The sequence below is a fragment of the Bombus pyrosoma genome, linkage group LG2 (assembly GCF_014825855.1).
Source record: "Bombus pyrosoma isolate SC7728 linkage group LG2, ASM1482585v1, whole genome shotgun sequence".
NCBI lineage: Eukaryota > Metazoa > Arthropoda > Insecta > Hymenoptera > Apidae > Bombus > Bombus pyrosoma.
The window spans coordinates 1,792,038-1,805,872 of record NC_057771.1 but is presented as its reverse complement, the minus strand read 5'-3'; the positions used below and the strand labels follow the sequence as shown (position 1 = coordinate 1,805,872).

At 34.2% G+C, this 13,835-nt stretch overlaps 1 protein-coding gene across 6 annotated transcripts in view; it reads right to left on the bottom strand.

Moving 5' to 3' along the window:
* Positions 1 to 149: 149 nt before the first annotated feature.
* Positions 150 to 13,835, bottom strand: part of LOC122577719 (rho guanine nucleotide exchange factor 11) — a 33,864-nt gene continuing 20,178 nt past the window's right edge. For 5 of the 6 annotated variants that reach the window (XM_043749229.1, XM_043749232.1, XM_043749231.1 and 2 more), the window contains 11 exons: positions 12,457 to 12,592; positions 11,961 to 12,042; positions 11,683 to 11,735; positions 3,782 to 4,053; positions 2,119 to 3,414; positions 1,885 to 1,995; positions 1,604 to 1,780; positions 1,250 to 1,470; positions 811 to 961; positions 507 to 553; positions 150 to 410 (listed from right to left, as the gene is read on the bottom strand). In XM_043749229.1, the coding sequence (XP_043605164.1) occupies positions 312 to 410; positions 507 to 553; positions 811 to 961; positions 1,250 to 1,470; positions 1,604 to 1,780; positions 1,885 to 1,995; positions 2,119 to 3,414; positions 3,782 to 4,053; positions 11,683 to 11,735; positions 11,961 to 12,042; positions 12,457 to 12,592 (2,645 nt within the window). In that variant the 3' untranslated portion in view covers positions 150 to 311. The remainder of the gene's footprint in view (positions 411 to 506; positions 554 to 810; positions 962 to 1,249; positions 1,471 to 1,603; positions 1,781 to 1,884; positions 1,996 to 2,118; positions 3,415 to 3,781; positions 4,054 to 11,682; positions 11,736 to 11,960; positions 12,043 to 12,456; positions 12,593 to 13,835) is intronic. The other variant, XM_043749230.1, reaches the window with a different exon arrangement.

The following is a 13,835-nucleotide window of genomic DNA, read 5'->3' as shown; positions in this document are numbered from 1 at the left end:
AATTCCGTCGTTATACTATTGGTAATAAAAAATTTATGTAATTTCCAGTCATTGATATAATATGACGTATGCGCGCCATGCTACTACGTCATGTAGATCCAGTTACATAAAATCTTTGGCAAAGGTATGATTAATCATTGACCCATGACTCTGTAAATACGTATCTAATATTATTGTATTCCATAAACAGCTACTCGCCATTTGTCATTTTTTACATAATTTTGATTTCTTCCAGTATGAGCATTCGGAAACAATCTTGCTCGTAAAATGCACCTGGTCGACATTATTTTGATACAATAATCATGCACGTTTCAACCAACACTATCCCCCATTACTATTGTTTCTGTTTCATGTTCTATGTGTTCTGATTCTTCATTTGTCTCAGATTCACCACGTGCATCCACAAATTCCTGTGAACAGAGTAATATTAAATTTATGACATAAATAATCTAAGGAGAAGTTAGAAACGGGAATAATTTACTAGCACGTTAAATTAAGATCCTTACATCACGAGTGGGATCGTCAATACTGCTATCTGCATTTAAAACTTCACCTAAAAACCCCCCCAAAAAAGGAAAGAAATTAATATTCCGAAAATATCTTTATTCCAAGAAATGAGGTGCTTTGTAAGTATTATGATTCAAGCTATTGACTTTATAACGGACAACCTACTTATGTACGTTGCAGTTTTTGTAATTAAAACAAGTAAAATTTAATTTTGTCAATCGTACGTAAGTATATGGTCGTCATTGTAGATCAACGAATATTATCAACCTACATTCTGAAAAATTGAAAAAGTAATGAACTAACTGGATTTCGTTTGTGTTTGACTTGACACAGTGCATGTTTCTGAAAATTCACGACGTTGTATATCTGCATCAAGGGCATGAAGACGTTCTCTACTTCTGCGTAACTCTTTTCTCAACGTTTCACGTTCCTCTTCCCTTTCTTTTATAATTTCCTAGAATATATAAGAAAATACATTTTACTGAAAAAGTATTGATTTTTTTTGTAACTTTAAGTATTAGGTTGTCTCAAAAGCTTTTTTCGTTTTATAAGGAAGTAATAGAAGTACAAAATTTTTTGTTTTATTTTATTTTACTCAATTATATATGGTCGATTTGGTTATAGAACAAAACATAAAATGTTGTTCTTTTATTACTTCTATAATTTATTACTTCTTTATAAAACGAAAGAAATTTTTGGGACAATCTAATACACAAGTACATTGTCAAAAGTGAAATATTACCAGTAATTGCGACAATTGAGAGGTCAAAGAGTGACACACTGGTTGTAAACTCGCAATTGATATCGCTGGTTGCTGAGGATGAAGGTGCAATCGTGGTGATGGACAGCCAGTCGCTTCGCAACTTGGTGGTGTTGTTAATGCCGATACCCCACGCGATGCAAGGACAGTTTCCGTTTCACTTACATTTAACGCGGAATTTAACATTCCTACTAATTGATTCGCTGCGAAAATAAAATAAAATATTACATATCTCTAGAAATATTGATAGGATTAATAGACTAACAATTTATTCGAGAAATTTCTGAGAGATAATTTATATATAATGATAATACTATTATTTATTAATAAAAATACCTTGACTAATAGCAGCGAGTATAAGCTCGGAAGGTTCTTTTTCCATGCTCGATGGCTCGGATGCCATGTCTGCTACATGTTCGAAATCCTCTTTCGGAATATTTAATATATCTGCTACCAATAATTGTTTTTCGATTAAAGCTTGTTTAATAATCTCGTCTTTTCTTCTAAGACATTCTGAAAATTTAGAAAAAATAATCACGTCGCTTATGAAATATATGTTATATCAACCGTTAAAGTAACAAAAGAGATACATATTATATAATAAACAAATAACATACCTATTGGTGTAAGCACTGGTTCCGCAACATGTACAGGCGGTACTTCTACGTGAACTTCAAGCGGGTCAATTAACGATGCTTGTGTACAAGTAACTAATCGTAATGGTTCTCCTGTACCAAATTAAACAAAATATCACACATTATGTAATAAATATTCTACACAAGATAATCTTTAAAATTTTATTTCAGAAAACAACATAACAATATACTAGATCATAATAAAAGACACAAAACCTGTTGTCGAAGGTTCAGACGAGTGTTGGTGTGGCTGTTGCTGTTTCGTTTGGTCAGTCCTTGAAATCTCAGGCCCAGAAGTATTAGGCAGCTCTCCTTCTTGCTCCACACTAGTATCTTGCGCAGATTCCTTTGTTTCTAGTTCATGTTCCTGTTCTTGATCCGTTTTATTAGGAATATTGTCATGTTCCATCGAAGAAGGATCTTCAATTGTAGGTCCAGGTTCTTCTGGCAGTGTAGTAGGCGGAGTAGGTCTTCTGCCTTGCTTATCACGAGCCTTGTACGCTTCAGCTGCCTCGGAGATGTGCTTAAACCATTGCTTTTGTTCCGCAGGCGAAGCTGCGACTAAATCATGGATTTGCGCACCGTTTTGCGATGTGTTGACCAGATAGAGAGAATTTTTGTCCACGGCGTTATTCCTGACGAGAACAGTGGATACCTTTACGATAGGACTCAATACAGAGTTCGCTTGGTTTGGGTTGATGAATTTTAGCAGGTACTTTTCGTCCTGTCGATGCAACAGGAGTATCGTGTCGTCGAGTAACACCACATGCAGGTCGACCGGTTTCGCTCGATTTTGTTCAGTTCTGCGCCACTGTAACGGACCTTCGTATATCAATTTACGTTTCGTAATGTCTAGATTCTTGAATTCCTGAACGGTCGGATGATCGAATTTATCGAATGCAGATCTATCAATTGTACGTTGGATTTCTGCCAACCTTTGATAATCTTCAGCCTCGCGTACGGCTTGGTTAACACAACTGAGAATTTCCTTGCTTCGATCGAGACTTCGCAAAACCGCGGCTCGTTCCTTTTCGTTACTCTCTGGCGTGAATTTCGCCAAATTCTCAAAGAGCAGAGGGTATTTGGTCAATCGAAGCATTCCCGTCAGGATATGATCTTTGAGCTGTAGCCTTCGACAAAGGGGATTAGCCTCGATCTCGTTCAGAAAGGAATTCAATTTCGGATCCTTGCGACGACGGTCTCGTAAGGCATCCAAGGCTACTTGCTGTTTTGCACAGTAGGTGGATGCGGCTCTCTCAAACGCCTCTCCGTTCTCGCCATCGAACATCTCTAGGAGAAGATCCCCGACATCACCAACACACGGGTTTTCCTTCTTTTTGCGTTTCATCGTTTGATTGAAGCGCGAATGAATTGTTAACATTTCGTCTAAATTGGAAAATAGTAACTGTATTTGGTCTAAGGGAAGTACTTGAGATTCAAGGAGCGGCTTGTGGAAGACGTGTGACAATACTCTAAGCGCCCGCACGTGTGATCGCTCCGTGTGAAAGAGTTCTGAAAAACAATACACAGAAATTACGTTTTACAGAGAACTTTTACAGTAACTATTCCTTGTTTCACAAGAAATATAGAATAATGTCTAATTTCTAAGATAAAGCCTTTACACCAAAGTACAAAATAATTTTATAATAAAACTAATTCGTCTTACTAATCTTACTGTTTCACAATTATTTTTCCTACTTTTACGTATACTAACAACTTCATTAATTATTAATTATTAATAATTACGAATTAAATACAGTATCACATCAGGAATAATTTAAGAGTTGTAGGGAAAAATAGTGTCATCACAAGGGTTAAATAAAAAAATGGACAAAGAGTCGTCTATGTATGTCACAATGAAATAGAAGGAGAAACAAACCATTGATAACTTCTTGTCGTTTTTTCTCCGCGTTACTGAGTCGCGCAAGTACATCCTCGGCAACGCCTTGACTCCAATCTGGTGGATCCGGTTCAACATCAACATCGCTGTCCCACGAGGTCGATGTGTTGGTTGCAGAGGTTGCTGGGTGTACCTGTTCCAGACTGGTACTGGGACTGTCCAAACTTCTCGTCGACAGGCTACTGTTCGACGAACTGCCCGCTGAATTCCCAGGAAATGTCCCAGCTTGCTCGCAGTCACTGAAACCAGCCCTATAGTCAATCGTTAGCGAATGAAGCATTCTACTACGTTTAAACTGTACCGCTACTACAGCCATTTGAAACCTTTTCAATACCTATACGCAAATTCGCTGATGTCACTGCCAATTATGCTTCCTCGGATTTCCTCGGAAATTAGACTGTCGTTAAATATATTTTATAACAAAGAGTGCTATATCTATTTCTACTATAATATTTTCTTTTCTTTGTAATCTTTCTTTTTCTCAAATTGAATATTTGTTAATTGTATCTGACACGATTATTGAGTCAACCTAATGAAAGCAAGAAATACGCTTTTGTATACTTATAGGTATGATAAGGTATTTTGCGATCAAATTTTCTATAAATCACAAATGTTGATCAATGAACTTTTCTCACAGTTTCACTAAATTTTCATTAATTCTGATAAATTGCCCAAGCGTCAAACTTCACTGCTTATCAAAAGCAAATTTATACAACATCAAAATTGTACATATTAATTTCCCCTATTATTAATCTTTGACTTTAATTTCTTTCAAATGTCAATCTCCAATTACCTACATTGTCTAATCTCCGCTAATTTTTTATAAGAATATATTCATTTTTCAAGCAATAATATAAAAGTTGCAAACTTGTAGATACAAATTAATCATTAGGGTGTCAAACAAGTAACAAAGCGTTAGATAAAGAATTATACCTCTCGGACCTTGTACGACGTTCATTAACACCGCGTCTCTCGTGATTAGGGGCGTCGTTAGGAAGTTCTTGTAGCCGTTCTTCGATGTTCGAGCAGCCCGGTGAAATGTCGTTTGACTGATCAAAGGGAGATGACGGTTCCGTAGAGGATATCGAACTAGTTAAATTTTCGTTGCCGCGAGAATTAGGTCGAGGACGGACACGTCGAGAACCACGTTGTCTCATCTTTTATATCTCCTTAGCCCTAAAGGGCTTCCTCGATGGGGTAAAGCTGGCAGGCATGTGCTGCCTCTGCTGTAAACGCGATGATGTTACGTATGGACATTTTTGTGCGGGACTTCCCCAATGAAGGAATATTACGTTACATCCACGAATAATTCCACTGATTCTTTTCTTTCGTTTTCTTTTTTTTTCTTTATTCAACAACGTGTACGATTTAAGATTTTAAACGAGAAATTAGAATTTGTATTATTTAAGATTAGAATTATCAAAATGAGACTTTTTGTATACGTCTATATATTTTTTTATTTTCATTCTACTAATTTAATTTTATTCATCTATGTGTAGGATATTTATTGTAGCGTATGAAAGGTCGATAATTTAGAGTTAATTGTAAGTGGCAATTAGATTGGATGAAATTTGGTAGTGCATGAAGATGAAACTGTTCAGTTCGTTAAGATACCTTTTTAATTTGTCGATATTTTCCGTATTATAGCAATAAATACTAAACGTTTGAAATAACCCATAACTTTACTGACAAATAAATTTTGTAAGTAGATTGGTAGAAGCAAATTGTTATGTTAGAAGATTTCACCAGCTTAAAGGTTACGCGTTCTTTCTACGACAAAAGTCGGTTGACAGTACATTGGCATTTTGGCTAGATTGTCGCATTTATTATACCTTTGCTTGCATACCCTTTCCACCGAGTTCCAAGACAACTACCAAAAAGCGAGGAGATCTTAATGAAAATACTACCCCTTTAACGCCTCGGTAATTTAAAATTATGACATATTTGGTCACGATCGATATAGGAAAATATAAATTTCATCAGGAAAAAAAATTATTTTCATATTTTAAAAATAAAACGACTCAGATCTCAGTTGCTAAATAATTGATTGATGATGAATTGACTGAACGATTTTCACTGGATTTTGAGAGGTTTTTTATGTATTTGAAATAATCGAATAATGAGGTCGATAAGATGTATCAAGTAAAAACGAGAACTTAATTGACATCGATCAAGCTAAGGCTTATCGAAGCCGCTCCTTCATCACTTTAATCAACCTCGTAGATATAGAAACGACATCGACTTGTGGTTGATACACTACCTTATGCATACAGTTGTACGTACTCATCAATGGTACGACTATTCTTCCGAAGTGTACAAAATTGACGAATAGAGTTCTTTGTTTCGCGTTGATGCCTCCTTTAACAAACGTTTGAAATTTGTTATGAAATCTTTTGCAATCACGCGCAAGAAATCGAGCTTTCTTATCGATTCGACAAATTTTATCAAATTAATGATTTCTTAGCTAGGAATTAAAATATATAATTTCTTACTGGGCGAAATCATCGATCGATGTTTATCGATAATTCGAATAATTTCCTTTAATTGGAAGATACCAGTTAATTGTAGCTGTCATAGTCTCAAAATTTAATTGAGACATCCAACAATGATGAATTATTGGTGGCGATTTCGATTACGAAAAAATTGACGCTTGTGCAGAATGGGCCAACGATAAAGAGGCTGGAAAAGAAGCTAAGCGTACGGCCGATGTATTGATTCGAAAGTATCGATTGCCTCAAAAATAAAGGACAAGACATCTATCCGTAGCCTGATATCGTTTTGGTTCTCGTTTACAGCCGTGTACACGTATTACGGCCGGATCGATACAAAACGGATCACTTTCTTTTTCCTCCCCATTTATGCGCATCGATCTTTTTAAAACCAGATGCATTAGCCAGCTAATTCATGCGAATCGTACTAATAGCCATGAGATATTAATGACTAAAAATGTATACGTGGGCTAGAGGAAATAAACTCTCTATTGCATTGCATTTATCTATAACCCTTTGAAAGCATTAAGCTTTTCGTTTCTTGTTCTATTTATTTACTTAAATTAAAAATGATAAAAAAGATATAAAAGTATATTAGAAGCTTCAGGAAATATCATTGACATTATAGTGTTCGTATTTAATTCAAGCCTACGATTGTTTTAAAAGAGAGAAGAAGAATGATTCTGAGAGATAAGGAAATTTGTCAATGCCATGAACATTTTCTAATTATTGTCTATTGATTTTAATTGTGATGAACGTGACCCATATGTCAGACAGTTATTCCCAGAAACCTATCCCTCCATTATGCGAAACGCGTTCATACAAAGTTAATAATTTTCAATGAACTAATTGCTCTCAAATCGATTCTATGCATCACTAAGCTAAGCACTGAATCGTTGAGAATTTTTTTTCTCCATGTTTGATGGATGTAATCAAATGTTTCAATAAGTCGACGAACAAAGAGAAAGACTAGGGTACAATAAAAAAAAAACAAAAGGTATCGTACCGGCGGAAGAGAAAGCTATAAAAGAGTAATTAACCATAATGTACCTCGCTGATATTAGGATCCAACGTGCTCGTCTGCATGTTCTATCGAACAGTCATAAAAGGGACGCCTATTTCTAATTCAGGATTTAAACGATATTTACTTTTACTAATTATCTTTAAATATTATTTTACCAACAGATTGAACATTTTTCCTTCATTTAAAACTCTAATAAGAATAATAAAAAATTTTTTACTAATGCCTATTCATCCACAAGATATTTGCAGTAATTTCTATACTCACAACAATCCAAACAGATTCCAATATTTATTGAATGACGTTTAAACACAGACGACACTGACGGCGGTCCAAACGAAAATAAAGTCGAGATACAGTGAAATTCTTTGCAAGCGCTCTCTCTTTTAAAAATTATGGGAAAAGAAATAAAGAAACTTTCATCTCTCTCATGAGAGAGGATTTATAACATTCCTATTCTCGACGCGTGCTTGCAAGGCGTTTTACGTCTCTCATGCTCGAATCATTAAATCACCAACGCATTAGCCGCAAACCTTGCTACACGTGTATTTTTACTGTTGTCTCTACAACGAATGCGCGCGCCGTGGCTTGATTTTTATTAATGATATTACGAAATTATTATCGTTTACGTTTTTCCAAAAATAAACACACGACAATGACGAAGATACCGACACCAGTTATTTATTTATCGAACCACGGACTCAAAGAGCCGCAATGTAGTTTCATGCTTCATCAAGTAAAAGTGAACTTCACAGTTGTTCCGTAAGGTCAATAATCTTGTGTAGTTTTTCAAAGAAAAAGAAAGAGAAAGGAGACAATAAAAAAAGGAAGAAGAAAGAAAGAAAGACGGGAAAGAGGGAAGTAAAAATACACCAACGATTGTAAAATCCTCAAGAACATTAACAATCCGCGAGTACAATTCATTGCGAGATTAATCGTCGATTCATTGGATTTTAAACGCGAAGCAATAATTATTCTTCCGTTTCCTCATTGAGAATTGACATCGACTTAAGCTCTGGAGCATTACTGCACACGAGGGATGCGATGTCACTACCATGTCAAGCTGATGTGATTCGACCTACATTTCCAATAATGCGATACGAATGTATACCGTTGTAAGTGATTAACAAAAATTGCAACGATGCTGCAGATTTAAAACTATTGTAACGCACGTCACAATTGTAGAATTGTAAAATAATAAAAAATTGCAGACATTATCGGTATGCAGAATTTAAGTATTGAACATTCTTTGAATTTTTCATCGAAGAAATTTGCTCTTAAAGATGAATACTGATGAAAGGATAGATCTAGTTTCGTAATAAAGGAAATGTAAGCTTCGATAAAATTTTCAATTCAATTTAAAAAAATTAGGTAAATAGTAAACAACGAATGATTCTTTGTTGTTTAATGTAAATGTTCAATTTTATTTATGCTATGAAGTAACTAAAATACAATTAATTGTAAGTAGTCCAAAGTGCGTTATCATGTTCATTGACGCAGCGTCACTAATGCGAGATCGTAATGACATCGCATCGCTCGTATGCACCTATTGTTCTTCATAGACTGATAATGGATGAACAACTCGCGAAATACAATTTAATTGTTCAGATATGTTTCTAAAAAATGGAATGAAAAGGTTTGGATTCTGAATAAACGAGTTAGTTAGTTTTAATAGGATAAAATAGGTGAGTTCGATAAAGTATTAATAACTTGAAAATTTTGGACAACGAAAGAAATTGTAACTGGAACTATAAATGATTGTGAAATGTCGGTATGGTCAATTGATTCGTTTGTTCTTTTGCATTCTATTATAATATTGTACTTATTATAACAAGATATCCATTTTCTTTTTAATTTAAACGTTTTAATAAAGAATTCCTGAAATTTACGATTAAACAATTTATAACACCGTGCGTAGCGTGTAAGTGACAATGTTGTGTGTAGTTAAAACGAGTGACATCCATATGCGTAGTTTAGGAATAATTTCCACTTCCTTTAATTTTACTAATTTAAATACTTTTATCTCATGGCGCTAATTCTTTGTACAATTATAGTTATTCTACTCCATTCTTTAAATTTCACAGCAAATTTGGATTTGAACTTCGAAGCAAATTATATTTTTCAATTCAATTTTTACTTTATTAGGACGTAAATTCTAATAGAAGTATGGACTTGTACGATATTACTATGTTATAGGATATCTTTATATAATAATTCTGTGTGAGAAATCTCAATATACATTGTCTGAAGAAAAGGCATTGAAATCACCAAATAGAGACTCGAAATTTTTATAATATCGTTAAAACCATATGTCAAAAAAATTAAGAAAGGTTCTTTACTAAAATATTTTGCAGTATCTGAATGACTTAAAGCGTAATTTATAACAAAAGTTAATCGTCAAATGAAATCGACTGATCCCCTGATCTTATTCGAACGTTAAAAAACGTAAATTAAAAACTAACTTCGTCCACTACAACGTTTTAACTCTGATTAGTGTATATTTAAATAATGCCAACGTTTCACAGTCATCGTCTGTTTATTTTCAAATTAATGAAAACCTACTCTCGTTCCCTCCAAAAGTCCAACTTCAGCCGTCGGTGCTTAATTACTATTGGCTAAAATTCCAACTGGATCAATCATAATATGCATCACAGCCTCGAACAATTATATAATCTAATGTACGAAGTTAAAAATTTGTCTGGCACAAAAAATGCGATCGTTCGATCAATTTACACGAAGAACAAATCGATCGATAGACACCCCAATGAGTTTAATCTCGATTCGCGAATAACACGAGCGATCGTCAGAAACAATCAAGTAGAAATCAAGTCGACAGACAGAAGGAAATCGCGAAACGAGACCGTAGAACAATAATCGATGTTCGATGCGTTTCGGGAAAACGGAACGGGTGAACGCGTGGGTGTTTCGTACTGTCGAAGCGACGCAATAGCTACCCGCGGAATTGAACGTTTAACGTCAGACTGAAGGTCTTCTGACTGGCATGCATACACACCTTTGCCAGAGGAAGAGCAACGAGTCGAGTCTGCGCTGTTTGCACGTGAACGTGGATCTAGAGCGTCAAGAAACGAGAAGTCGCCGGTTAAGAACCGGAGGACTCTGCCAAAAATCTATACACGGTGTGTCTGCAAAATTCCAGTCCCGAGTGAAAAGCCGGGAATAGACTTTCTAGCTGATCTTCGAACTACGGATCAAACATGCGTCTGATATTATGGACGAACAAAAAGAGGAGATGAATATGTCAGGAAATAAAGGGAGGTATTAAGGACTTTATTAGATATTTAATGGATTAGGATATGTTGAAATTGTGGATATAAGTATAGTCTTCGAAACTATACTGTTAAAATAAGATAATCGAATGGCTTTTTATGTAATGAATATATGATGAAGGAGATGATGTAAAGGAATATATCTGACAAATGAAATGTAGGTTATAGTTTTGGTAAGTCAGTCAGTTATAATATTACATAAAAATGAAATACTCAGAGATAGTAAAATATAAAGATAGTAAACAAATCTTTATGATGTCTTTTCCCATTACTCCTTATATTTAAAATTTATTATTTTGGCATAGATTATTCTGTCCGTCTGTGGTCAACATGTCATCAATGAAATATTCGAATAAAATATGGGAAACGTAAATGCGTTGCCTCTTAGGTAGTTTCCTTACTTACTCAACTTTAAGATTTTACAGTTATACCCTATATTTATTAGATTCCAGGTAAGCACGTGAAATACAAGACGACAAATGACGATGCCTCAAGGAATTTTATCGCTATTAAATGTTTTCACTAAGAAATTGAACGAACTTGCAAATTTCAGCTTTCAGAGATAAATTGCACGAGAAGGTAGGAAAAATATAAAAATTAGGATAATCAAAGTAAAATGATGGAAGTTTGTTATATGTTATTCGATCAATTAATATTGTTGCTTCATAAATTTATAAACAGTTTCAATAAAATGAAATCGTATAGAGTAGACCCATATTTCTCAGTAAAGGCTTCTTAAATGTACATCGGGGAACGCAAGCTATCAATGTGAAATCCAAATTCGTTTGGAAATAGTGCCGAACTTCGTAACGTTTCTATTTTGGCAATTATACAATTGCGTAATAAAACAGCAGTGACAGTTTGACGGAGCAGTAGAAACAATTTGAGAAATAGTTTATTGTTTCGCATCGACAACAGCGTGAGTATTTCGTTAAAATAAAATTTATGGAAAATCTGTGAAATATTAAATCTAATAAACTATCGAAATTCTACGAGTAAACTCAAATTTTTATAGTTAGGAAATTAGAGTTTTCACTCGTATTATCAATTATCATGCGTATATCAAATACATTGTCTACTCACTTTGTTTTGGAGAGGTTTGGATCGCTGGTCTTCCTCTTTTCTCGTAACTGTCGCTACAATGAAAACAGTCACATGATACTCAGACATACATACCAACGATAAATACTAAATTAATTTGTCCGAAATGAAATCTCGTTTCATCGAAGTTTATGTAAAAATCAATTTTGCGAAACTCAAACGATATTTCCGGTCTTGAAATTTTAATTCGTTCGACGAATCATCTGTTTATACGTTACACGCTAGAAAAATTTCGAAATAAAAGTTGTTGGAATTCTTACCTTGTGATGTATCCGCTCCTTGTAACTTTCAGACCTATTTATGTTTGACGTCTTTGGCTTACTGGAAATATTTTGCTGCACCCTAAGTAATCGTAATTAATAAAGCATAAATTAATGTCTATAGCAAAAATCAGCTGAAGGACTGCGATTAATAAAATGAAAACATATTGATGAAACTATGATACTAAATCAAAGCTCTTCGAAAATCACATGTTAGAAAAAATAACGCGGATCTTATAAATACAAAGTTATGAAATTGATGAGATAACTACGAGATGAAAACAATTTGAAAACAAATTTCTATAATATGCTTGTATCATTGAACGGTTTAAAAAATTGTTATGACGAAATATGAATAAAAGAAACGCAAGGATTTGTTACAAGAATTCCTATAAGTTGCGCATGTCTTTTTATTATAGGGATCAATAGAACAGGGTTGAAGCAATTCAAAGAAAATGTTCTTTTTAGCAATCTCATGCAAGTATGAAGTGCATACATTTCAGAAATATCTTCCCGCGAAGAAGGATTGTCCATACTATCGGCGTGATCGGAGGCTCCGCTGTAAGCGGAAATGCGTCCTCTTTCGCTACTACTACGCGTGTTTCCGGCTATGACGCCCCCACGATGTTCTCCTAAAAACATGAAATAAACGAACGTATTCATTAATTATTTCAATATCTGTACTGGTCTAATACACTAATTTGGCTAATCGCCGATAAATATATTTTCAATTTTAATTTACTTATATTCAATCAACTTTGTTTTATATTATATAGATTACTTTTCCTATACATAATGTTTATAGGATATCAAAGACTCTTCTAGACTTTTCAGTATAATTTGAATATAGCGTTAGAAGAATTGATTGTAGTTTTCAATATGCATTTATTGTACTTTCCGTTTTTGTTAAGAAATGAAAGAATTTAACAGGATAAAGAAATCGTAGTGTAACAGAATCGGTAACACAGTATAGTTAAATTATTTTGATTCGCATGAATGCACCATAAAAAAAAAGGCCATCGCAGGTGTGTTACAAGCGAACCTATCGATTTTCGATATTATACTTCTGTACGCTTACTTTTCCTTCTCGGATATACTGTTCTTTTAAAATGCATTAAATTTATAAACAGTGTTTTAAAAATACAAATGGATCTCTAAATACTCATTGTTATTATAGAAATTTCTCCAACTTGTAAAATTCACACAAATCTATTGTAATAAATGTATTAAGTATAAATTAAAAAAAAAAGAAACGTAATTGAATTTAACGTGCATATTATTTGAAGAATCGATTAAAGGCAATCATGATAATTAGACAAGATCGCTGTTCTTCGTTCTTTTTTTTCACAAATTAGAGTATGTCGAATATGACTAATTTTGTCCAGAAATTCCACATAATAATACGAAAGAGTCTTCCTATCGCAGCGATAATGGAAATGAAAGGAATATTTCGATTTAACTCGTCTATTTGATGCCAGCAAGCATCAAATTAACATGGTCCATGATGTCTGGCATTTCTCCAACTATCCAGTCTTATGTGGAGGCTTATCAGGTAAGGAATGCGGTTCAGGGTAAAAGCAGATCATGAGAGCATGTGCGGAGAGGGTGGTTACATTTAATCTCCAGCTAAGCAAATATACAAATCAAAATCAATTTATCACATCAATAAAATACCGTAAATCGATCAAAGGAACATAATTCTAACGTAATTCTCTAACTGTAGACAACATGCAATCAGCTAAATTAAATAGGTATTTTTGAGCTGACTGAATACACCAGTGTATAGTATTATATCCGTCTATAATCGCCGATTTAAAATTCTTCGTAGAAAATTTCGCATTCGTTCCGTTCAAAGAAAACTAAGCAATTATTCGA